We start from the raw sequence: 26,199 nt of genomic DNA on the forward strand, positions 1-26,199 counted from the left end.
CTTAAATGCTTGGTAAATAACACTTGAAGTAAACAGGTGTAAGGTAAATGAGTTTGATCATTTAAAGTATTTGTTTTGAATGTCAGAAGCTGCATATTTTGGATTTATAATTAAGGAAGACACTAAAAAACTCTAGAGAGGACTTTGAAAACAAATGCACAATACAAACAAGAGTAATGACTATATAAAAAATGTAATAGTGACAACATGTTAAAACATTTTGTTTTAAAGTTTCAAAATTTCATGTAAATGTTCTAAAGCAAATTAAATTGTTTTCAATGTTCCCTCAGTTTTCATTGTCTGGTTATGAGGTCACAAAAGGCCTATTTGCATAAATTCTTTTGTATGTGTGTGTGGTACCTGGGATTGAACCCAACGCCTCTAGCATGCTAGGTAAGTGCTCTACCATTGAGTCATACTTCAGATCTTTTTAAATTTTGAGACAGGGTCTTGCTAAGTTGCCTGATTCTCTTTCCTCAGCCTCATGAGTAGCTGGGCTTATAGATATGTGCCACCATACCCATCTTAAAAGTATGTTTCACTCTTATTGAAGCCTCTATTTTTAACATTAGGTGCACAAAAATGGAGGCATACCTCCTGCTTAGTCAAGTTCTAGAAAGATGTACTCCTTTTTTTTAGCTATTAATACAATTTTATTGCTATTTAGACAAAGAGCAAATATTAAATAATAGTACCCAAATATACACTTAAATATTGGTGTTTCATATCTGTACATTTATACAAATTATTACTTTTTTTGGTTGAAGAACTGAGACTGATAACTTAACCAAATTAGTAGTTCTCAAGTTATGCTGCATCTTGAGTCAAAGGTCATGTTGCCTAGACAGAGTGGCCAATTACATTAGAATCTTGGGGTGGGGAGGAGGGAGGCAAATTTATTTCTTGAAGTCCCCCATGTAAAATTTGAAAACAAATGAATTAGGTCATATAATGTCAGAGATTAATACATACAAGTTATACTGTTGATTATCTTGCCCTATGCAAGTGTAGGTTAGCTTTTGCTATTCTCTTGTGTATGCTGTTTTTAATAAAAGAAACTGATCTCTTGCTAAAGGTAACTGAAAAGTAAGCTGTAAAATCACATAGGTGTAATCACAATTATCAAAAAAATATACAGTGATGCTGGTACTCTTTATTTAAGCAACAGCACTAGTTATTATCCTCGGTTACTTATCAACTCATTCTTAGAACTTGGAAATAGACATCTAAGAGCTCCCCTTTCATAGTTGATTCAGAATTACTGGGGAGAACCTGAGCATATGGACTTTTAAAAATGTTTATGATTTTGATGCCTGACCCTCACTGAGACTCTTTAGACCTATGCTATATAGTATGTCCTTATATATATTAAATTTATAGGGAGGCAGATTCTAATTTAGGAGAGAAAAATTAACATAAAAATAATTTATAGCCTATCTAGCAATGGAATGGTTTTTTTAAAAAAATATTTTATTTTTTAGCTTCAGGTGGACACAATATCTTTATTTTATTGTTATGTGGTGCTGAGGATCGAACCCAGTGCCTCACGCATGCCAGGCAAGCGCGCTACTACTTGAGCCATATTCCCAGCTCAGTGGAATGGTTTTAAAGCAGTGAGTACTCTATAGCCGGTAGAATAAAGGTAGAGATTGGATTACCACTTGCTGGGAATGCTGACCAGGAGTTTCCAAACTCAGTGTAGGCGGAACACATGAAATTTAAGGTTCCTGCCAATTCTTAAGTTTCTTTAGATAACACTTGCAACAGATCACTTGCATTGCATATCCCTTGCCATGAAAACTCACTTGAACCAGAAACAACAAAACTACTTTGTCTCCAAAATTATCAGAATTTAGTAGTGCTAATGGAGGATTGCCTGTGATGCCAGTCTTACCCTCCTCCTTTTCCTCCTGGTTTGGAGAAGAGAACTTCTTGTTCCTTGGGAGAGAGAAATAAGGAAACAAGGTCTCTGAACCTTCATTCATCCCTTCCCACAAGAGAAGTGTCTTATCTGACAGGTGATACTGGATAAAGAACTGAGCATGTTGGTCAGTTGGAACCAATTGGTCAAAGAACACAAAGTGGGCTCTGCCCCTACCAAGATGAGGACTGCAGTTCTCTCTAATCAAGGAGTAAAATTAGGAGGCCTCATAGAGAAAAAGCCAACCTTGTTCTCTCTTTCAGTTTCATGGCTGATAAAGCTGACATTTTGGTCTCCCTCTGACTACTGTATCTTACTTCTTAGTTTGTTCAAAACTGAAGAGGGGAATAAGAAAATTACCTGTCAGTGTCCTTAAATGCCACAAGCATCACAATATAGCCATAAATTGTAATTGTCCATGTCTATGATATTTGTGTTCTGAGTAGTATTACATTATTTTTTTCAAGTCAGTGAACAATTATATTTTAAAGTACAAAGTATTTCTAAAGCACAAAAGAATAAAGCATTAAGTAAAGGCTCCTTTTCCTTAGTGGTATAAACAGTTTCCACTTTATTGGGAATAATCTTAGTCATGATCTGCAGAAGTTGGTCCCGGGCAATTTGAAGACAGGTCTTCTTTATCTGTAATTTATGTGAGGGAATAATAAATTAATACAAATTTTATAGGACACTAGGAAATAATTTCAATATAGCAATGACTTTTGACTTTTGTTTGGTATTTACTCTGCTAAACAAATAAGGAAAAGTTAAAAACAACGATAACCCAGATCAACTTGGGCACATGGGGAAGTACTTGGCTTTAGGGACTGAACCAGTACTGGGCATGTTTATTCCCCCATAAAGAAAAAAACAAAAGGGGTAGATTTCAACAATCTGATTTTTATGGTTAGGACAATATTCTGCCTAACAATATGTATTTGTTGAAAAATTTAATCTAAATATTTTTCAAATGTGTAGCTAAAGAATAAGTCTTTAAAAAGTCATCATCCTTAAGTTATTCTAATTGTTTTTGAAACAAAACACTGAAAAATTCCCTCCTGTACATTCAGTTACTGAAAAGCTAAAACGAATTCTAATAAAGAATCAATTATTTGTATAATCACTATTTCTTTAAAACACTGGCCTTATCTTTCTATTTGAATGGAATAAGAAATTTTCGCTGTCTATGGGAAAGGTGACTTTTATTAAAATCAAAGAGCATTCACAGTCAATATTTTTAAGAAGTATAAAGTATCTTTTTACCTTCATAGGCTGTTCCACACCAAATACAATACAAATGTTCTTCTCTTAAATAATTAGTCAATATTTGTAATTTTTCCAGTACCTAGATACAGACACAAGTACATTAGTAGTTCATATTGAATAGAACCTGTTTTTCTAGGTCTTACATCATGCTCAATTTGCCCCAGGCTATAACATCCACTATACTTTTCGACAGTTATTAGAGGTGCCATGGGCAGACTTAATATAATATATCCCAGAATACCAGCCACCTGAGATTTTTCACAACTATGCCAGACATAATAGAGACCACTGATTAGCATTTAGAAAAGTTTTTGACTGACTCTATGATAGTTGGCATCCTAAAAGCCCCCTCCTAGTTTTAACGCATCTATCCCATCCCTGAGTAGATTGGTGAAGGTGGGACTGTCTGCTTTTGTCATAAAAGTTCTCATTAGTAATCTTCCAGCAAAGTAGTCAGAGACTTTTCTAGAGAATGTTCTCTACAAAATTCTTGTTTTTTTCCTCAGTACTAGGGATTGTTCCAGGGTGCTCTACCACTGAGCTACATCCCCAACCTTTTTTATTTTGAAACAGGACCTCAATAAGTCACCCATGCTGGCCTTGAACTTGTGATCTTCCTGCCTCAGATTCCTATGAAGGTGGGATTACCGATGAGTGCCACCATGCTGGGCTCTATGAAATTTTACATACAATTAACCAGTAATGTGTATTCTCCTTTTTTGAATAATCTCTACTTCTTTTTGACTATATTCTGTTTTGTTTTGTTTACTGGTGGGGGAAAGAGGGACACATTAAATCATTCCCACAACTTAATAGGAAACAAGTATAAAAGAATTTACATTTGTAGCAAATTCTTCATCCAAACTGAAGCTGAGGTGAGAGAGCAAATTGAAGCTAAATGGAAAAACCATATGAAATTTTGATGTGGGATTAATAAAACAATCCTGTAGAGCAATAGTTATCAAACAGGGATTATTTTTTCCCTCAGGGAATGTTTGGCAATGCTTGGAGATGTTTTTCATTGTCATAAGGGGATGTGCAATTGGTATGTAAAGGCCAGAGACCCTGCCAAACATCTTCCAGTGCACAGGACAGCTGCCTACAACAAAGAGTTACCCAGCCTGAAGTGTTAACAGTGCTAAGCCTGAGAAGCCCTGCTATCAAGTAAATGGCACCAAACATACAGTTAAATCATCACTCTCATATTCATCTTCATCTTGTTCTTTTTCTTCCTTTTCCTCTTCAGTCTCCTCTTCAGGCCTCAACCAGTACCATGCCTCTCTGGGAACCTGAATATTCTGAAAATGCAAAAGTTATTCTCATGAAACACAGCTAAGCATAAGATTACCACAAATATGTTCAGGTCAATATGAATTTGCTCTTTCAATAAATATTTACTAAGTGCTGTTTTAAGAGTATATTACTATAACATGAACTATGGGGATATGGTCTCAGAGTTGCTGCTGATAGTCTAGCAGGAAAGATAATCTACAGGTATAAAATAATACATATAAGATAGGAAATCTTAAGTGTCAGGAAATACATTAAAAAATAAAGTCCTATGGAAACAGCAAAGTAAGAACTGCTACCAGCAATCTAGTTAGATATGTTGGAAATTTTACCAATATTTTTGAGACTTTAAATGAAGTTTTATTTTGATGATATTTAGCTACTAAGATAAAAACAAAGAATTTTTTAAAAAAATCATTCAAATATGAAATAGCATTCTAGCTTCATTTTACTACAGACATATAAGGTACTGAATATGGACTGAAAATAGACTATTTTGGTTAATCAAACATGGAGAAAAGAATTTCCAAACATTCTAGTTCTAAGTAATCAAAATTCAAATCAACAAAGAATGCATTGTTTTTGTATCCATTTTTTTATAATCAAAATAACTTGGGTTCCTGCAGTAAACAAGCCATTATTTTATCACAGATCAAGAATGCACAGTGCATGAAAGCTTTAATGGGCAAAAAGCTAGATAAAACAGGCTTGGAGCTCTTTTTTCTTAAGTAAAAATGTGGCAAATCACATGGGGTGCCAAGACACTGTACAAAACTGAAAGCAAGTAACAGTTTACCTTCTGGGTATCCAATTGTTGACAGGCTCTCTGGCTTCTTCTCAGGTCTCCTTCTAGCTTCATTTCATCTTGCTTATTTTTAAGTCGCATTCTAATTGAAAGAAAAATTTATAAAGTAATGTCTGTGTTCTCTTTTATCATTTTATATTCCCAAGTTCCAGAAGACATACCAGGATAAAGAGGATTTGAAACCAAAACCTGCTCAAACATAAAGTTTTTTAAAAAATATATATACATTTTTAGTTGTTGATGGACCTTTATGTATTTATACACAGTGCTGAGAATCAAATCCAGGGCCTCACACATGCTAGACAAGTGCTCTACTACTGAGCCACAATCCCAGCTCCCAAATGCAAAATTTTACCTAAATTGTTCTGCAGCTTTTTCTTCAGCTTGATTTTTCATGTGAATCTTTCTTCTATAACTTTCTAATTTTTCCTCTGCTTTCCGTTTTAATAATGCTTCATGACCAATGCCACTTTTCCCTGTACAAACATAAAGTTCTGATGAAGAACTTATTGATTCTTTACTTCGTAACATGACAATTTAAGATTTACGAATTAAATACAACTTTCATTTCAGTATAATCACCCCACCTCATTTCACTGGAATGACAGGAGAAAACACTGGGTTTATATGTTTTATCATCTTCTCAGAGTGTAATACCATATACATTTTTAAAAATTAGGGTAACAGTATAAACTGTCATACTTTCATGTAAATATGATAAATAAGATATATGCATATATTTTTTTCTTTTTGAGTTTGATCACAGTATTAGGCAAAACATTTTGTGGATATATCCATCTCAGAACACTTTTAAGACATTTCAATCAAAAAAAAGTGTTGTTGTGTTTTAAGGGTTATGATTTCCCCCACATTTTTATGATTTAAATTTTATTTTTACTCACTAAAATTTACTTCTGTTTCACTAAGCCTTAATTTTACTTAATTTTTTTTCTAGAAAACACAACCTTCTAAAAGGTCTATAACTAACAAACATTTTTCTAAGGGTTTCCTGCAGTAAGAACTATAACTGTACCATCACAAGACAGTGTTAAGCAAATATCTGTGGTTGATCTATGCATAAGTTATTATTACTGGTAAATATGCTCAAAAATAATGACATACCTGTTTTGACATTGAGAGGAATTGGTTCAACAATACCATCTCCTAAAAAAAGAGAACAAAACACAAACTACTTTATTCCTTGGAAAGCTGGGAATGGAACCATCATTTGACCCAGCTATTCCCCTTCTCGGACTATACCCGAAAGACCTAAAAACAGCATACTACAGGAACACAGCCACATCAATGTTTATAGCAGCACAATTCACAATAGCTAGAATGTGTAACCAACCTAGATGCCCTTCAATAGATGAATGGATTAAAAAAATGTGTCATTTATACACAATGGAATATTACTCAGCACTAAAAAATAACAAGATCATGGCATTTGCAGGCAAATGGATGGCATTAGAGCAGATTATGCTAAGTGAAGTTAGCCAATCCCTAAAAAACAAATGCCGAATGTCTTCTCTGATATAAGAGGCGTGACTCAAAATGGGATAGGGAGGAAGAGCATGAGAAGAAGACTACCACTAAATAGGGAAGAGAGTGGGAGGGAAAAAGAGGAAGAAGGGGAGTTGCACAGAAGATGGAAGGAGAACCTCATTGTTATACAGAATACATGTATGATGTTGTGAGGAGAAAAAGAAAAAAAAAGTGTGTCACATTAGATTGGATAGAGAGGATGGGAGAGGAGCGGAGGAGAAGGGAGGATAGGAAGGGCAGCAGAATAGAATAGACAATATGATTGATATATGTATATACCATGTATGTATTATATGTCAAAATACATTCTGCTGTCATGTATGACTAAAAAAATAAATAAATAAAAGAAAAAAAAACATAAAAAAACGCAAACTACTTTAGAAATTATACCTCAAACTTCAAGCCAGTATAGTATACCACTTTACAATGTATCCACTCCATTTCAGTGATTTTCATCACTGAAATCTGAAATCAATACTCTCTATACAATTACCTTCCTTGCCTTTGATTAATAAGGTTGACTCACAGTCTTCTCCCCACCTTTGCTGCTGAGGACTGAGCTCAGGGATGCTTTACCACTGAACTACACTCCCAACAGTTTTTAGTTTATAGTTTGAGACATGCTGTCACTAAGTTTTTGAGGGTATTGCTAAATTGCTAGGGCAGGCTTCAAACATGCAATCCTCCTGCCTCAGTCTCTCAAGTCACTGGGATTACAGGTGTGCACCACTGCAACCAGCAATTCACAGACTCTTATGCCACTTTAAGAAACAATAATGCTGATATTATGGTTCAAAACCAGTGATGTCCTTAAGAGAAAGCAAAGCCTTGCAACTGCAAAGCAATTATAATAAAGTAGGAAAGAAAAGAAAAACAGCATAAGGAAGCTACTCTAAATATAAAACCTCTGCATCTTAATAATCAGTTTCACTTCCTAAAAAGTGATAATAGAGCTTCTCCAACTGAATGGGCACTCAGCTGCCACAGGTAGAGACTTGCCATCCTCTCCCATTCTTTTCATAGTCCTTTGGCCACTGCACTTCTCAAACCATCATGGGTCACCCTTCTTTGCTGCCTCTGCTGTAAGCCACCTCCACTCCAGCTGTTAGTGCCTTCATGGTTGCACTGCACTGATAAGCAGCTTGTGATGGCATGTGTATTACTGAAAACGGAAGATAAAAGTTCTTTATAGGGACTGTTAGCACATAAGAGACTAAGAAGCTAAAGTTGTTTTAATTTTTTTTTGTAGATGGATAAGAATTAAAGTGTTATCTCTTTTCCTCATAAATACATCATAATTGGGTGGGTAGGAATACCTATTTCTGAATGTGACTTACCACTCCTTCCAAGAGCCTGACCACTTTTATATCCCATTTTTTGGAGCAAAGCAAACCCTTTGTTTTCAGAGCCTAGTGCATTCTTCAACCCAATGTCACGTCTTTCTTGTTCTTCTTGCTTTAAACTCTTCTGCCTGTTTTTCAAATTAGCTTCTTGTTGCTTTTCTTCTTTTCTACGGGCTTCCCGGATTTGCCTCAGCATGGGCAATCCTGGTCTGACATCTTCTCTGAATAATAAAGGAAATGATTATTTCAGATGATGTTTTCTCATAACTTTGCCATTTACTCACCTGACACTAGTTAATATTTCAGTATTTCAGTATGGCCTCTACGATCATCTTTGTTATCACTGGCAATTAGAACATAATCAGTGATGTCCAAGAAGAGCGATTTTAGTAGAAATGATGAAGGCTGGTTACATACAGTAACTAAAGAAAGTATGGAGTTTAAGAACTTATTAATAGTAAACATGACTTTTCCTAGGAGGTCAGCAATAATAAAGAACAAGGCCAAATAGAAGCTAGAAGAGACAATAAGATTCAATAAAGGAAAAGGAGTACATTTCCTTACAAGAGGACAACCCAAGTATCTAGGGAAGAAATAAAATGGCTAGCATTAAAAGGGAGGAAGAGGATACTAATACCTTTGTGTGAGATGTTTCCATAAAGCAGTAAGAATAACTTTCTAACCGCACATTTAAAATCAGTGACACTGCTTCACAGTCTACACGTTTCATGGCATTCGGTGTGCACATTTACTTACTGGACATTAATGAAGGAATCAGACATATAGTCCTCTTCTTCTGCCATGTTCAACTTCATATGGTGATAGTATCTATAAATCAAACAAAGCAAATATATATATATATATTTGGTTTACCAAATGGGAATACACCTTTATGTATTCCCAGTGGTGAGCTTTCTCCAGAACTCTGCTACATATCCAATGCCTTTTGGACAGCCTTATTTGTGGCATTCTCTAACTCATTAGTCCAAACAACTCATCTTTCTCCTAAAACCTCACAACATGCCCTATGTTTCCACACTGTCACCCCTATCTCCCTCCATAATATTTTTCATAGACATTTTTTTTCTCTACAGTTGTGATCACATTAGTTCAAATTTTTCCTCACCTGAATGATTTTATAATAGCTTCCTAATTGGTTTTATACAGTCTAAAGAATGTTTGTTTCTTTTTCCTTTTTAAATACAAGCCAGGTCAGGTTACTTGTTTCAAATCCTTCAACAAACTTGACCATATAAGCAGTGGAAGAGCAATCACATTAGCAAAGCATGGGGTCATTCTTCATATACTGACTTATTACCCTCCTTAAAGATTTTTTATTCAAGCCACATGGGCTTTTCACTGCATATAGGCACAGACATCCTTTCCACCTAGGTCAAGGCTATCCTCCTTCATAAAAACCTGTCTTGACCATTCCAGGCCACTCTCTATAAGCACTATTTTAGGGGAAGTTGCTCATCCAGATACATTAATACCTTGTTTATATGGAAATATTTTGGGGGAAGAGTTTCCAACCAAAGTAGTTAACATCATGTAATTATTAGCCCTTAAAGTGCTTCTCAAACTTTGTGTGTATGTGTTTGTATGTGTGCATGAATTGCCCCAGGATCTTCTTAAAATGCAGAATCCGATTTGGGGACTGGAACCTAAGGTTCCGCATATCTAATGGGTTCCCAAGCAATGTCAATGCTGCTCCTAGATACAAAAGTGTAGTCACTTGTTGCAGGGCACATATGCTTATTTTTTCCTATTATTCTTTTTGCTAATAACCCACTCTCTGCTGTCCAAGTGGTTCTACAGGAATGTGGCAATGTTAGCACCCTATATTCATTCCCTTGTGCACAAAGATGACCAATTATAGTACCCTGTGTCCCAGAAAGAGGGGAGGGATAACAACCAGGGAAGTATTTCTTTCCTTGTATGATATGAATATATGCATTGTAGAGAATTAAGTTGTTTTCATTGGGCTTTCTGAATTGGGAGTATATGAAGCTAGACTGTGAATGGCCATCTTCTTGGCCACATAAAGAGGACCTGTCTGCAGAATGAAGCCAGATAGAGAAAATGGGCAAAGATAAGCCTAAAAAAGCAATAAGTCTCCAATTCTAGTTCCTAAGGTCCTCATTTTCTGATGCTATAACGTGGCATCCTTCCCAGCTACATGGACTAACAACTTTCTGTATTATTTAAGTTTGCCTGAGTTGGGATTATGTCAACTGCAACCAAGAGTCTGGGCAATTACACTGGATGAAAAAACTATCACTCTCCTGGCTCTGAATACTTTTAACATTTATCTTTCCAACTAGGCTGGGAAATACAAGAAGTCCCTTATGTCCTCACTACCTACCACTGTGTCCTAAACATCATAAACTCTTAATAAATTTTTAGCTACAACAAGCACAAAAATCTCTTTAATATTTGTGATTTTCTAATAATAGAATACTTTTTCCCAAGGTAAACACATCTTTTAAAAATGTTTTAATAAACATATCATAAATACAGAAAACTACATAAAACAAATGTATTATAAGGCAAACACTCTTATAACCATGTGGTATCTTCTAAGATGGTCCCTTGTGATTCCCTCTTGGGCTTTCAACATCTCCTCCCACAGTGGATGGGATTAACCTGGGTAACCAATAAGATTTTATGGAAATGATGGAGTGTGACTTTTTGGTCATAGTAGACACTACAACTTTTAGCTAGATGATTTATTTGAAGGAAGTTAGCTGTCACATAATGAGAACATTCAGGAAGCTCTATGGAGTAGTCCACATGGGAAGAACCAAGTTTTCCTGTCAATAGCACAAACCTGTGAGCCACATTAGTGAGCTACTTTGGAAATGGATCCTTTGGTTCCAGTCAAACCTTCAGATGACTCAGATTGGGTTGGCACTTTGAGGACTGCTTCTTAAGAAAGTCCAAGCTAAGCTAAGCTGCTAATAAATTTCTAACCCACAGAAACAGATACAACAAATGACTATAGTTATTTTTAAGCTGTTGAATTTCAGGATCATTTGTTATACTGCAAAAGATAATACAAATCATCATCACATAAGGAAACAGAACTTTATAAGTCAGCCACTTTGGAGCCCACTTTTTCCCCAACCAAAATGTACCCCTTGTTCAATGAGAGGAACAGTTACTATTGTACCTTGTATGGGAATCTTTATAGATTCATTTTCCACATGTAAATCATATAGTATTATATTTTTAAAACTTTAAGTTAAACATGTGTATGATTGTATATAGCATTTGTGGTAACTCAGCCTCTGTCTCTAAGCCTCAGGTTCCTCATGTGTATTTTTACACATAATTATCAGTATTTACCCAATAAAGTAGAAATAAAGTTCCCATTTTCTAGTTGTAGAAATTAAAGCTCAATATGGCTAAATGACTTATTTACAACCACAAAGAATTCAGGTCTCAGTGCTTTTGCTACTGAAGACAGGATTAGATGATGGTGGTGGAGGAGGAGGAGCTGGGGATTGAACCCATGCTAGGCAAGTGCTCTACCACTGAGCTACATCCCCTATCCAGAATCAGATTATTTAACAAACCCATTTGGTTATAAAGTGCAAGGCCGGGCTGAATAGAGGATGCGGATTTCTTAAAAGTCTCCTTTCTATCTGTACAATATACTTTAACATTACTCACTCCCATCAAACATAAGCATAAACTTCACAAGGCCATAATCCTGGCAGAGAAGACGGTGGCTTGGACCATAGCTTGGAGTGATAACAGTGGAAGTTTTCGAATTCTGGATATATTTGAATGTAGAGCGTACAGGATTTGTTGATGAATTGGAGGTGGTGTGGAAAGAACGATTTAAGATTTATGCCAGTTTTCGCCTGAATACCTGAAAGAATAGAGTTAACATTTTTTGAGTGGGAAGGCTGTAAGCGCAGGTTTGTTTTTCGTTTAAAAAAATTTTTTTTTTTCCAGACAGGGTGGATAGTTGACAGCAAGAGTGCTGTTTCATACAAACTGAGGATCCCACTATACAGCCAAGGGAGAGATGGTCTAAATAGGGATGTGTAGAAGGAGAACAAGAAACCCCTCGTTTCTACACACGCCCCTCAGGAATGCTTGGTCCCTTCTCTCCTGCATTCCTCCCGGCCGAAGGTGCCACAGCCGCGACCACCTGCGGGTGGGAACTTGGCTCACCTTCGGATGGGTAGTCCTAGCTAGCGCGCATCGCCCTCTACCATCCCCTCAGACCTCCGCCAATCCTTACCTGGTACCTCTACTTTGCCCGGCCCCAGGGAGAGCCCGCGCTGCGCATGCGCCCACCAGCTAACGCAGGACGTGCGGGACTCCGCCTCCACCTGTTTCCTAGGCCGACTGAATTGGAAACCCGCCGTAGGAGGGGCTAGGAGGAAGTGGCGAGTGCGCAGGAACAATGTCTCGCGCACGCGCTCTTCCCTCGCTTCCTGCCGGCAAGAGAGCGGGAGGCGGGGCATCCGGGTCCCTTGGCGATTGCTTCAGCCCCGGGAGCTCAGCTGATCCGGCCTCTGCCAGACTTGGAGGTGAGGCCGTACCCCTCGCCGCCAAAGCATGCACGTTGACTCGCACACACACCCCTTTGCCCCCAGACGTTTTCAGAGGAATGGAGAGGAAATTCCCGTTCGTAATGAACGTTTTCTCTCCTGGCCCGGGCTCTGTTCCGAGCCACCGCCTCGAGGGGTTGACAGCTCCTGGAACTCTGAGACGCGGGGTTGACAGCTTGAGGAGGCCTGGCACGTCGTTTTGCATTCTCCCCAGGCCCGGCGCTGCGCTGCGCTCCTCCAAGCAGCCGGGTGAACCCAGACCCCAAGCGCACGAGGCCTCTGCCGGCTGCATTCACGGGCCGCCGGTGTTGTCACGGACGCTCGGGCCGCGGGGACCTACCTCCCCGCGCCCGCCCCACTCTCGTAGGAAGCTTGGGAAGCATGCTGTTTGGGGTCTTTTTGCTGGAACAGGTGCTGCGGGAAGGGGTGAAGGCGCTGTACAACGAACTGTGGACAGGAAAAAAGGCTTGGTAGAGTAGTAAGGCTGGCCGCAGTGCTTGATACTGGTGATTTCGTTTTCTTATAGAATGGGCTAGTATCTGTGGGTTCTTGTGGAGTAATGCCTTTTTTGCAATGATTAATTTTTTTTCACCCCCCCCTTTTTCATTCTTCCTCACTAAGCACCGTTTTTAAATTTTGTTCGTACCTTTGTCTTTTCAAAGTTGGTTCTCTGGTTGTGCTGTCAAAGAAGTTATGTTTTTCCCCAACAGAATAAGAAATAAAGCCATACTTTTCCAGTGGTTGCATTCATTAAGCTTGATTTTTAACATTTAAAAAATCCTTACATGCATTTTTAATCTGTTAATTTAAGGTGTGAATTACAAACTTCAGTAATGGAGTTAGCCCACAGTTTATTGCTAAACGAAGAAGCTTTGGCTCAAATCACTGAAGCAAAGAGACCAGTTTTTATCTTTGAATGGCTGCGATTTCTTGATAAAGTCTTGGTTGCTGCTAACAAGGTATGATATTGCTTTATTTCCAATTGGATTAACATGTAGGGGCTAATAAAGCAAATCATTTTGGAAAGGTTGTAGGTCACTTAGGGAACTCAAGAATGTAACACCAATGGGAATTTTTTGTCTGTCCTTTTTCTGTTTTGTGGCAAACCTCAGCTCATCGCTCACTTCATTTCTCTATCTAGTCAGCTAAGTGTGATTGGAGAAAAACATAGCTATGTGATTAGTATCATTTTAAAGTCATCATCAGCAACTGCTACTAAGTTTCAGCACTATTGGTAATCCCAGTATCTTTACTTTTCTCTCTGAGAAGTTAATAATAGGCTTTTATTTTTTCTGGTTTTCTCTTCCTACTACATAGTCTCTTTGATTCAAGTTTATTGTTTGTATGTTTTATTTTCTTTGTTTAAAATTAGGTGCTTTTATCAGATGGTGATGACCTTCCATTGTCTGCTTAAATTTTAGAATGAGCTGTGAAAAGTCTTCTGGTAAGGGTGAATTTTGTTAACTGGATTTCGTTTTAGGCTAGTCTGCTTCCTGTCCTTAGTATCTCAGGTTTCTCCAGGCTGGTCATTCCCCTAGAAGACTTACTCTAATGACTGGGAATTTATGGGTGGTTATCTAGGCTGTAGGAACTAGGGAATAAGACTGAAGACTTCAGCATTTGGTATGTAAACTTTTACTCAATTTCTCTATTTTTGGTGCAGTTAACTCAGCCCTTAACTGTGCCTAGCCTCCTCTACTCCAGAGATACAATACCTTACTCTTTCCAGAGAATAAGCCTCTGGTCTTTTTCTAGAATGGGAAAGAGAAATAAAATCTTATAGTTTCTTAAAAAAACTCAACCATTCCCTCCATTTCCAAATGCATCTTGACTACTGCTTCAGAAGCACCTAGGGCTTTGGGTGCTCTGTGTAGATTGTGTAAATTTCTGTGTGTATAAAATGTGTAAATTTCTTCTCAACTTTCCCTATTGGAAAGACTTGGCTTCTAAATTTTGTGTTGATTCTTTTCCTGTTTTCTTTGCTCTTTTGGATTTGTGCAGGGTTTTTTTTTTTTTTTTTTTTTTTTTTTTTGGTTGCCCATTAGTCTGAGTTTAATGGAGTTTCTAGAGAGGCAGTTAATATATGGATTTACTTGCAATCTTCAACTAGAAATTTCCGTTTTCTTTTAAACTTCACGCAACTAGATATTTGTTTTCTTCCCTCTCACAGCTATCATGGATCTCACATTGTCCAAAACAATGGTCTGTATTCTATTTTATTTGATCCATCTTCACCTTTTGATATAGGTGATACTCTACCCTGAAACACGTAAAACATTTTTTATTTTGTGGCCAAGTTGACATATTCAAGAGTATATAAAAACATATCTAAATTACAAAATATAATAATAGGAATATCTGTGAACCTTCCACTCAAATTAAAAAATACTTCGTTTTACTTAGCATACTTTGTGTTCAGTTCTTCCTACTAGTGGCCTCCCAAAACACCATTTTCTTTTAGTTCCCTCTTACTTCACAAGCTTCTAATTCTCTTTTGTTGGCTTTTTTTCAGTCCTTGGCATTCTTTTTTTCTCCTATGTTTACTTACTTTTTCCGTGATAGCATCTAATCTTAAAATTTCTACTGCTGTCTCTATAAGGACTCCCACATATCCAACTGCCTACTGTACTTCATTTGTGTTTAAAAAGCATCTCAAACTTAACATATCTGAGCCAGATTCTTTATTTACCTTCCCAAATGTGCCCTTTCCCCAGTGTTCTCCACATCAGGAAATGACCATTTTATTTTCTGCTTGCTTAGGCCAAATACTTCAGAGTTATTCTTTCTTTCTTTCTTTTCTCAAACTTCACATCATATTCAGCAGCAAATCTCATGGGTTTTATCCACAAATATACCCAGAATTCGTTTATTTCTCATCATCTACCTCTTAAATTATCTCTTATCTGATTATTGCAGCAGCTTCTTAGTTGCTTACCATACATATACTGTATTAGAGTATTCTCAGTTCACCAGAGTGAGCCTGTGAAAACATTTAGATTATGACCCTCCTCTACTTACAACCCTCACTCAGAATAAGATACAACATTCTTACAGTGGTGAATGTTATACTACACAATACGATCCCTGCTGACTTCATTTCCTCCTACTTTTTCTAACTCCGCTCCAGCTACACTGGCCTTCTTGCTGTCCTCAGGTATACTAAGCATGCTTCACCCTCAAAGCCTTTGCATTTTTGTTCCCTCTGCCTGCAATGTTCTTCCCCAGAAACTGGCATAGCTCACTCCTTCAGGTTTCAGAGAGTTCTTTTCTAACTAATATATATATAAAATAGCACTTATACCATTCATTTGTTTACTCAATAAACTCTGTCCCTCCCCAGTAAAATGTGAACTTCACAAGGACAGGGACTTTGTATTGTCCACTGTTGCACCCCAGTGCCTAGGATAGTGCATGGCATGCAGTAAGTGCACAGTTGAGTTTTTTAAATACATGAGTTGATTCTAAGTATTGATTACAAGTAGGTATGGGTTTTATGTTCTGTTGCCTAGGTGTCTTCAGAGTTTTTTTGGTTTCCTTTACTGAGCTGTAACTATTTGGATTCTAAGACATCAATTGTCCATATATCCAGTATTTTGCATCCTTTGTTGGTTTATTTCTTAGTAAATTGGCCTGGAAACTTTTTGGATTAGGGCTGTTACTTTTATTGGAGGCTAACTTTTTGGCATTGAAGGGAAATGAAGAAGATTTAATATAAGAAAGAATGGATCATTTTTTACTAAACTTTTCCCTATCTTAAAAGTTTTCACTTATGATTTATGTTTAATACAGATTTTAGAGTGCCTTAAGTGTTAAGTATTTTGAATCTTAATTAAAAATAATGATCGGTATAAGAACAAATGATAATGTTCTTTTGGATTTTTTTTTTTTAATAACAGACTGATGTAAAGGAAAAACAGAAAAAACTTGTTGAACAGTTAACTGGATTGATAAGTAGTTCACCTGGACCACCTACAAGGAAATTATTAGCTAAAAATCTTGCAGCCCTTTATAGCATTGGGGATACTTTTACAGTTTTTCAAACACTTGATAAATGTAATGACATTATCAGAAATAAAGATGACACTGCAGCCTACTTACCAACAAAATTGTAAGTACTAACTTGACAGGGACTCTTCAACTTTTGTGTCTTATTTCAAGGTAACTTAGTAAGAGATGATTCACCATAGAGACTCCCAGTGGATGGACATGCTGCTGACAGTGAAAGTGCTAAGTAGATCTGGGGAAGGAGCTCTCCTTCCACATATCCATCCATGGGAGGGAAAATGCCACCCAAGTAAGAGTAGTAACAGTGTGGGGAACAGCTTTGTCAAGGAAAGCTTCTCAAAGAACCATACTTGAGGAATGGGGTTAAGGTGGGAAGAGGAAAAGTGAATGTGATAGACTCAAGGTCAGCATGTTTTCTGGTAAAGGCCAGATAGTAATTATTTTCAGCATGTGCAGTATACATCTCTGTAACAACTGCTCCCTTCTGTCATAGTATGTACATGTATGAATATGACTATCTTTCCATAAAATATTATTTACAAAAACAGGTGGCAGTCTGGTTGGTGGCCAGATTTGGCTACTGGTTGTAGTTTACCAACACGTTTTGTAGGTAAAGGGAACTTCTAATTGGAAAAAAAGATGAGGAGGAAGGGGAAAGTAATGAGTTCAGTTTGGGGCATGCCAGCTTTATAGCACAAGTGGTGATAACCAAGTAACAGTTTATAGTAAGCAGTTGAAATCCTGGTCTCATATCATAGATCTGAGTTGAGAATGTAGTTTTGGTGAGCAGAGAATAGAGATTTGGGAGTAGGTTGAACACTTCAATATAGATAAAGCTACCTTTTGATAAGAGAAGATGGATATGGATACAACTCTAGAACACCAACATTCAAGGGTTTGGAAGACATGGAGAGATTATGGTGAACCTAGAAGCTGATTTTTAGATCTGTTTTCAACTGCATTGATACTAAGTTTTGAGTTGTTTGGAATGACACAGTCTCAAAAGATTTTATGGGAGATTAGAGAATTCTAGTGCTTTCTAATTTATTTTGGAGTTTAAAACTGTGTTAATAGTTTGATGATTTAATTCTCCACCGCTTAGCGAATGCACACATAATTTTGTAGTTCTGGTTAAGTCAAATTATATAGTTAACCTAAACAATAACCAGTGAAAATATTCCCACAGGGCTGCAGTTGCTTGTGTTGGAGCATTTTATGAAAAAATGGGGAGAATGTTAGGTAGTGCATTTCCAGAAACAGTAAATAATCTTCTGAAATCTCTGAAAAGTGCAGAGGTAAGTTTCACCATGAAAGTTATTTGATATTTTGCTTGTGACAAGAGTTAGATGTCAGTTAATATGTTAGTTTTTTTTTTTCTTTCTCTGTGATACTCATATTGCTTAGCAAGAAAGTAATTTCAGGGCTGGGGATGTGGCTCAAGCGGTAGCGCGCTCGCCTGGCGTGCGTGCGGCCTGGGTTCGATCCTCAGCACCATTTACAAACAAAGATGTTGTGTCCGCCGATAACTGAAAAATAAATATTTAAAAAAAAGAAAGTAATTTCAAATTATAACTTAGCCTTTTTTTTTCAAAATTTTTTTTAGTTATCAATGGACCTTTATTTTATTCATTTATTTATATGCAGTACTGAGAATTGAACCCTGTGCCTCACACATGTGAGGCAAGCGCTGTACACTCAGCCAGAATCCCAGCCCTGTCCTTTCTTTTAATTTATGTTATCTTAAAGTTCAGAGGGAAGGGAAAAAAATGCTCTCTTGTCAAATAATAGGTTTGCCTCCTATTTTTTTATTTAGCCCTATTTTTGAATTGGTATTTTATTTTTTGTGCCATACCTAATGTCTTAATTTTCTATGAGTGCCATAATAAAATACAATAGACTGCATGGCTTAAAATAACAGAAATTTCTTACCTCACAGTTCTGGAGTCTAGAAATCTGAAATCAAGTGTCAGCGGGGCCATGCTTCCTCTGAAGGCTCTAGGGAAGAATCTGTTCTTTCCTTTTTAGCTTCTCCTGGTAGCCAGAAATCCCTGGCCTTCCTTGAAATCCTTCCTTCCAGAAATCTCTGCCTCATTTGTTGTAATTAAATTCTTCTCTTTTTACAAGAGTACCTGTCTTTGAGCCAGTGTGACCTCATCTTTTTTTTAATTTCATCTACAAAGATCCAGTTTGCAAATAGTCATATTTATCTGTAGCAGACTTGAACTTATTTTTGAAGGATGCACAGTTTAACCCATGACAGCTGATATCAAGTAAAAATATTTGTTTTGGTAGGTCAGTTTGATGTTACTTTCCTGAATTCCTTGTGAACTTCATGCTAACTAAAACTAGATTAAGTCCAAGACTCTCTCACTTTAATTACTTTGTCCAGGAAATGAAAATCTTCTGGAATAATATCTCTTCTGGTAACTTTTTGTGTATTTATTAAACACTAATTGAGGACATATTGTTTGTGAGGCTTTTGGCGTACAAAAATGAATAAGACATGGTCCCTGACCTGAAGAATATTATAGTCCAGTGGAAGAGATATGTGTATGAGCAGTATTGTGATATACCATGATTGGTACATAAGAATAAGCATTATGCAAGTATAGAAGGAGTTTTAAGTTAGTCAAAAGAAGACGAGAGTTTGTCATATTTCTGTGACAGGTTTTTAAAAATGGATTGAATGTTTTCTTCTTCCTCTTTTGAATGGTTTATATTATTTCTTAACTATTTTTATTGAATCTTGTGTATTCTGAAGGCTTGGACCCTTGAGATATGGTATCTATCTTCATGTTCTTGTTTTATTGCACTTTAATATATCATGGAAAAATTGGAATATTTGCTTGTAACAATTTTTTAGAAGACAATATTTAGTTGAAGTTAATAATAATTATCATTTCAGGTACTTTCTGGAATACTTAATTTTATTTTAATTTTCATTATTTAGTTTTACAATTTGGTGGTACGATCATTAGGCCCAGAGAACTGTTGTATCTTGGTGTGTTCTTGTTTAAACATGGAATTAATTTTGTTCTATAGTTTTAAAGCTTTGCCTTATGTACACATATAGTCTCAAGGGAGAAGTGAAATCTTAATGAGTCTACAGAAAGTTCTGAATGGATTAGGAGGTGCAGCAGCTTCCTCTCATCGTGATATTTACAAGAATGCCAGATCCCTCTTAACAGACAGATCGATGGCTGTTAGATGTGCGGTGGCCAAGGTTTGTACTCAACCAATTTGAAATGCTTATCCTTATCTTGCTTATTTTTAAATAATTCATGATTTTTTAAAACATTAAATTATGATAGCGTGTTTTTGTTCTTTTGGATTAGTTTCATTTTCTAGATTACATATGAATGAAATCATGTGGTATACGTACTTTTTTGTATGTAGATGTATTCTGGCTTCTTTTATACAGCAGAATTATTTTTAGATTTAGCTATGTTGATGCATGTTATTAATAGTTCATACCTTTTTTTGAGTAGTATTTTATTGTATGGATATACCACATTTATTTGTGGCTTCACCTGTTAAGAACCTTTGGGTAGCTTCCTGTGTACAAATTTTTGCATGGACTTATACTTTCATTTCACTTAGATATTACTATATCTTATAGTAGATTTAGTTTAACTTTTTAATAAATTGCCTGATTATTTTACAAAGTTCTTGTGCCATTTTACATTTCTACCATTTTGTACTCTATCTGAGTAAGAGAATTCTACATCCTTTTTCTCCTCATCATAATTTGTCATTTGGAGTCTTTAATTTTAATCATACTAATAGATATGTATAGGTGGCTTTAATATGTATTTCTTTAGTGACTAATGATAAGCATGTTTTGGGGTGTTTGCCATGCATATCTTCTTTAAAGATTCAAATCTTTGCCTATTGTTTTATTCAGTTTGTTTTTTTATTCCTGAGTTTTGAAAATGATTTATAGATTCTTTTTAAAATTTTTTTTTTGTAGTTGTAGATGGACAGAATGCCTTTATTTTATTTATTTATTTTTATATGTTGGTAAGGATTGAATCCAGCACCTCAAATGTACTAGGCTAGCACTCTGCCACTGAGCTACAGCCCCAGCTCTGGAGATTCTTTATGTATTCCTTACCAGATATATGATTTGCAGATATTTTCTTCCAGTCAGTGGACTGTTTTTTCATTCTTATTTTATTATTATTATTATTATTTTTATACTAGGGATTGAACCCAGGGGCACTTTACTACTTAACTACATCCTTAGCCTTTTTTATTTCTAGACAAGGTCTTACTTAAATTGCTCAGGGTGGCCTTGAACTTGTGATCCTCTTGCCTCAGCCTCCCTAGTAGCTTGGATTATAAGTGTGTGCCACCATACCTGGCTTAAATAGTGCCTTTTTAAGAATAAAAATTTTGGAATTTTGTCAAAGTCCAATTTATAAATTTTTCTTATATGGATTGTGCTTTCTGTGTTGGTGTACTTGAGAAAAATTTTCCTAATCCAAGCTTTCTCCTATATTTTCCTTCTAGAAGTTTGATAGTGTTACATTTAAATAAATGATCCATTTTGAGTTAACTTTTATATATGGTGCAAGGAATAAATCAGTTATTTTTTCCCCATGTAGATATTTACTTGTTACCACACCATATTGAAAAGCATATGTTTTCTTCACTAAATTACCTTTACATCTTTGTTGAAAATCAGTTGTCCATATGTGTATTGGTCTTTTTTGGGAATAGTTTTAATCTATTTGCCTATCTTCATGCCAACTGCAATTTTATAAATTACACTACCTTCATAATAAGTCTTAAAATCAAGTAGTGTTGACTCTCTGTTCTTTTTAAAAATTCTTTTGCCTATTTTAGGTGCTTTGCATTTTCATGTGAACTTTAGAATTAACTTATTAGTGTCTACAAAAATAGCATGATTACAGGCATTTGCCACTGTGCCCAGCTGTATATTAATTTTATACCTACTAACGTTACTGAACAGACTTAATAGTTTGATCAGTTTTCTAAAGCCTGTTATGTAGACCATTATGTTTTTTATAAATACTATTTTCTTTTTCAGTATATATGCTTTTATTTCTTTTTCTTGTCTTATTGCACTGACCAGATCCCTTGTTAAATGGAAAACATGAGAGCAAACATCCTTGTCTTATTCCAGATCTTAAGGGAAAAGCATTCAGTCCTTTACCATTAAATATGACATTAAATGTAGGTTTTTGTAGATGGCCCTTTATCAGTTTGAGGAAGTGATTTCTATTCCTAGCTTGCCAAAGTCTTAATTGGGAATGGATCAAATGCCTTTTTTTCTTATCCTATGATTTTTCTTTAATCAAATGCCTTTGTTTTAAATTCGTTTTCTTGTGTTGTTGCTCTTCTCTAGCTAAAGTTTTACTTTAAGGTAATTATAGATTCATATGAAATTGTAAGAAAAAATAGATCTTTATAAACCTTTACCAGATTCCCAATGATAATATCTTACAAAAATATAGTACTGTGTAACAAGTGGGATATTGACTTTGATATAATACACTGAAGATATCACCAGTTTTTCTTGTATTCCCTCAAATGCTTTTTTAGCATCTATAGAGATGATCATATGATTTTTTTCTGTTTTACTTTGCTAATATGGTGAGTTGTATTGATTGGTTTTAGAATTTTAGAATACCGATCTTGTGTTCTTAGGATAATTGTATTTGATCATGATGTATTATTCTTTTTGTATATTTTTGTCTTATAGTAGCAAACAGTTTAGCATTTTTGTTTCTTTGTTCATGAGTGCTATTGGTTTATAATTTTCTTCTTTGGTAGGATCTGTGTCATGTCACAGGATGAGGAAGAAAGTTCTCATTAATTTTCTGAAGAGTTTCTATAGAATTGGTATTATTTTTGCACTTAAACATTCAGTTGAATTCACCTCTGCAGTCATCTAGAGTTACAGTTTTCTTTGGGGGAAGATTTTGAACCATAAAATCAGTTTTTAATGTAGACATTGGGCTCTTCAGGTTATTTCTTTCTTTTGAGTGAGTTGTCTGTTTCATTTAAGTTGTCAAATTTGTTGGCATGAAGTTGTTTATATATATTCTCTTTGTCTTTTTCACATACGTTGAATCTTTGATAATGTGATTTATTTCTTTCCCGATTTTGGTAATTTATGTCTTTTTTTCCCCCCATCAGTCTGGCTAGAGAGTTGCCAAATTTATTATTATTCTCAAAGAAGCAGCTTTTGTCTCATTTCTATTATTTTTTTTTTTAGTTTTCTAGTTCATTGATTTTCTTTCTATATTATTTCTGTTTTCTGCTTACTTTGTGTTGAATTCACTCTTGTAAGAATAACTGTCTTTTACTGCCTGATGTACAGTGTATCAAAAACTGTTGTTTTGGGGCTGAGGTTGTGGCTCAGTGGTAGAGCACTTGCCTAGCACATGTGGAGCTCTGGATTCCATCCTCAGCACCACATAAAAATAAATAAGTAAATAAAATAAAGTTATTGTGTACAACTACAAAAAATAAATATTTAAAAAAAATAAAATAAAGGTACCATGTCCAACGACAACTAAAACAAAATATTAAAAGAAAAAAAACAAAAAAAAAACCCTGTTCTTTCATATATTTTGTGTAGTTTTTTTGGTTATTTCAATAGAAATATCTCTATCTGGTTCTTGTTACTCCATCTCTGGAACCAGTAGTTCTAGGATGTAATTTAATTTTTGTTTTTAATTCTAGTGTCTACTAGAACTACAGAATGAAGCTGTCTTTATGTGGACTGCTGAACTGGAAAATATAGCCACTCTCTGCTTTAAGGCTTTGGAAAACTCAAATTATGGGGTACGAGTGGCAGTGTCTAAACTCTTAGGAACTGTCATGGCTACAGCATTGATGCCAAAGCAGGCAACAGGTATTATTTGCTAATGTCTGATTTAGACCATAACAGATATTTATTTGTAGGTTTATGGAATGCTTCATTCTAAATTGTTTAATATACATAAGGTGGTCACTTTATAAAGAATTTAAGTTGTTGGATATCCTTCATAAAATGAAAAGAACCTAAAAGGCATTTTTCTTTATATAGTCAAGGCACTTTTTTTGTGATGATAATATACAAAAGTATAACTAACAATTACGCTGGACATAAAAGCAAGTAAGATTTATTAAATGGTTTTGTGAAATGTTTAAGTAATTGGATTCTGACGCTTTTTGTGATGATTTCTCACTTTCAATCTCTAATAGATCGTCCCTTGTACCTCAGAATTAATCTTTGGTTTTTCTTGACCATAATTGTAAGCAGCATCAGACATCTTTAATTTTGCAAGGGGCTTCTGCTTTGCCTCATGGTTCCATAGAGATGTCTCAGGGAGGGTTGTGAATAGACACTGAGTGCTCCTAAACTGTGCTCTTCTCCCATCTCTACCTTTTGGTAGAGTAGAAAGAGATAAGATGTTATCAGTTCGGGTCCTAGCCTTTATATTTAAGCTTTGATTTCTTTTATCTTTAATGATAATTATTTCATTTGATGATGATGATGGTATTACATTTTTAAGTGCTAACTTTGTGGTAGGCACTGAACTAAGCATATTGCAGATTGCTTTATTTAATCCTCACAGAAGCCCTAGGAATTAAAAGTACTGTTATTTTTTAAAAGTTCTGTTGTTTTATAGTAATTTTATAGATGAAGAAGTTGAGGCTTGGAGAGATTATATCACTTGTGTTCTAAAAAGTGTTGTATTGATAAGTGTCAGAACTGAAGTTCAAACTCAGGTAGTCAAATTCCAAATCCTACATACTTAACCATACACTTTATATCTCCTCTATGGAATTTTTGTGAGGATTATGTTTGTTACTTTTTAAATATGAAGCTGTGTACCAAAGATGGAAAGTAATTTGTATTACCAGTGGAATTTTAATCCTTTGGTGCTGTATTGGAAAGTCTCTTTGTGTCTACTCAGCTGGGAATAACAACAGTGATCAATTAGCAGTATCTGCTGTGGACATACTTTGTCCTGATTGTGTTACACATATTAAGTTTATCATCATCATTTGTCTCTTCTACATAGATTTATTGAATTGTTTTATATTCTGTTTAATATATTGTTTTATATGTTATATATAAAACATATATATTATATATTAACATTTTTTGCTTCAAGATTGAATTGAGGCTTATAAGTACACTATACATATTAAGATTATAAGAAAACTGAATGACCCTATTCCCCCATCATAGTAAAGTACTCTTAAAAATAATTACTTAGATTTTAAAGTTAGAATATTAGAAATATTATTTAACTAATAGCAAAAAAATCTTCTCCAGAAATACATTTGCATATGAATTTACTTTTCTTCCTAAAAGTAATGCGTCAAAATGTGAAACGAGCAACATTTGATGAAGTCTTAGAACTTATGGCCACTGGATTTCTCCGTGGAGGGTCAGGTTTCTTAAAGAGTGGTGGAGAAATGTTAAAAGTTGGAGGATCTGTTAATCGTGAAGTAAGAGTTGGAGTTACACAGGTTTGTAATATACATTTATAAAATAATCAAATCACTTGTGAAATTTCTTGGAAGACTCTTGTTAATTAAAGCATACACAGTGAGATTTTTATTATTGTCTGTTTTCTTTCAAAATGTTTTTTTTCACAAGATTAATGAATTACATTCACATTCCAAATTGCATGTTTTTATGGAAATGTAGATACTTAATGATGTGTAAATAAGTCTATGTCTACTGTGTTTATATGAATATCTAAAATTTCTTCCCAAATTTTACTTGGCTGTACATCAGATATAAAATAATTCAATTTTATTTGAAATCATATTTAGATATTTTATTTGAAATCATATTTAGATATTCATAGATATTCATAGGTAGTTTGAGGCATTTTGATTTTAATGTTTTCTGGTGATGCTGTAGCTAAAAATATCGATTTATTCTTTGATTGGATTTACTGTCAATGATAAATTACCAATGTGATTATAAAATCAAATTTGACTTGAAATTATAGTTTCAAATAATAGCACTAAAGAAGATGTTGTGGTTTATGATCTGACAATAATTAACACCAAATAGATTAAATGGTCTTCATGATCTTAGTCAAATCACAACTGTATCTTTTCCTGAAAAAAGTATAAAGGGTGAGTAAACTATTTTTATCTTACAGAGAAAGCAAGTATACTGTAGCTATAAGTCAGTTCCTATCTAACACATTAAAGTTTTCGTATTCCTAAACCCTGTTATCATCCTGATGCTGGGGTGATTTTAGCTTTCGTTTCTTTCCTCACCACTCTTTCTTTATGTTCTTCACTGTTATTTTAACTGTGTTAGTCAAAGGGATGAGTTGTTTTGTTTTATTTTGTTTTGCCCATAATTCCTATGCTAGAAATCCTAAAAAGATGTGAAATTTAAATTTTCTGTATTTTAATTTCAAATATAATTTATTTTGAATGCTTCCCTGAGTTATTTCTGTAGTTGTC

At 35.2% G+C, this 26,199-nt stretch overlaps 2 protein-coding genes across 7 annotated transcripts in view; one reads left to right on the top strand and one right to left on the bottom strand.

The window, feature by feature from the left end:
- Positions 1-2,462: 2,462 nt before the first annotated feature.
- GPATCH11 (G-patch domain containing 11) lies at positions 2,463-12,576 on the bottom strand. 2 transcript variants are annotated; one of them, XM_081264096.1, is made up of 10 exons: positions 12,426-12,576; positions 11,846-12,047; positions 8,927-8,998; positions 8,165-8,391; positions 6,405-6,446; positions 5,638-5,758; positions 5,274-5,364; positions 4,372-4,485; positions 3,185-3,266; positions 2,463-2,563 (listed from the first exon to the last, which is right to left on the bottom strand). In XM_081264096.1, the coding sequence occupies exons 3-10, from the start codon at positions 8,983-8,985 to the stop codon at positions 2,508-2,510; spliced, it is 792 nt and encodes a 263-aa protein (XP_081120222.1). In that variant the 5' UTR covers positions 8,986-8,998; positions 11,846-12,047; positions 12,426-12,576; the 3' UTR covers positions 2,463-2,507. The 2 variants fall into 2 exon arrangements, with proteins under 2 accessions (XP_081120222.1, XP_081120223.1); XM_081264097.1 differs by lacking the exon at positions 11,846-12,047 and having other exon boundaries at positions 12,426-12,555.
- A 51-nt stretch (positions 12,577-12,627) lies between these two features.
- The window catches only part of HEATR5B (HEAT repeat containing 5B), an 85,233-nt gene continuing 71,661 nt past the window's right edge, over positions 12,628-26,199 (top strand). The window contains exons 1-7 of one of the 5 annotated variants that reach the window (XM_081265567.1): positions 12,628-12,717; positions 13,550-13,697; positions 16,635-16,846; positions 17,930-18,038; positions 19,817-19,966; positions 23,458-23,629; positions 25,082-25,239. In XM_081265567.1, coding sequence (XP_081121693.1) covers positions 13,572-13,697; positions 16,635-16,846; positions 17,930-18,038; positions 19,817-19,966; positions 23,458-23,629; positions 25,082-25,239 — 927 coding nt within the window. In that variant the 5' untranslated portion in view covers positions 12,628-12,717; positions 13,550-13,571. Of the gene's footprint in view, positions 12,718-12,766; positions 13,150-13,549; positions 13,698-16,634; positions 16,847-17,929; positions 18,039-19,816; positions 19,967-23,457; positions 23,630-25,081; positions 25,240-26,199 lie in introns of those variants that run through there. The other 4 variants (XM_081265569.1, XM_081265568.1, XM_081265570.1 and 1 more) reach the window with 4 other exon arrangements.

Source organism: Spermophilus citellus, assembly GCF_964194105.1.
Source record: "Spermophilus citellus genome assembly, chromosome: 13".
Lineage (NCBI taxonomy): Eukaryota > Metazoa > Chordata > Mammalia > Rodentia > Sciuridae > Spermophilus > Spermophilus citellus.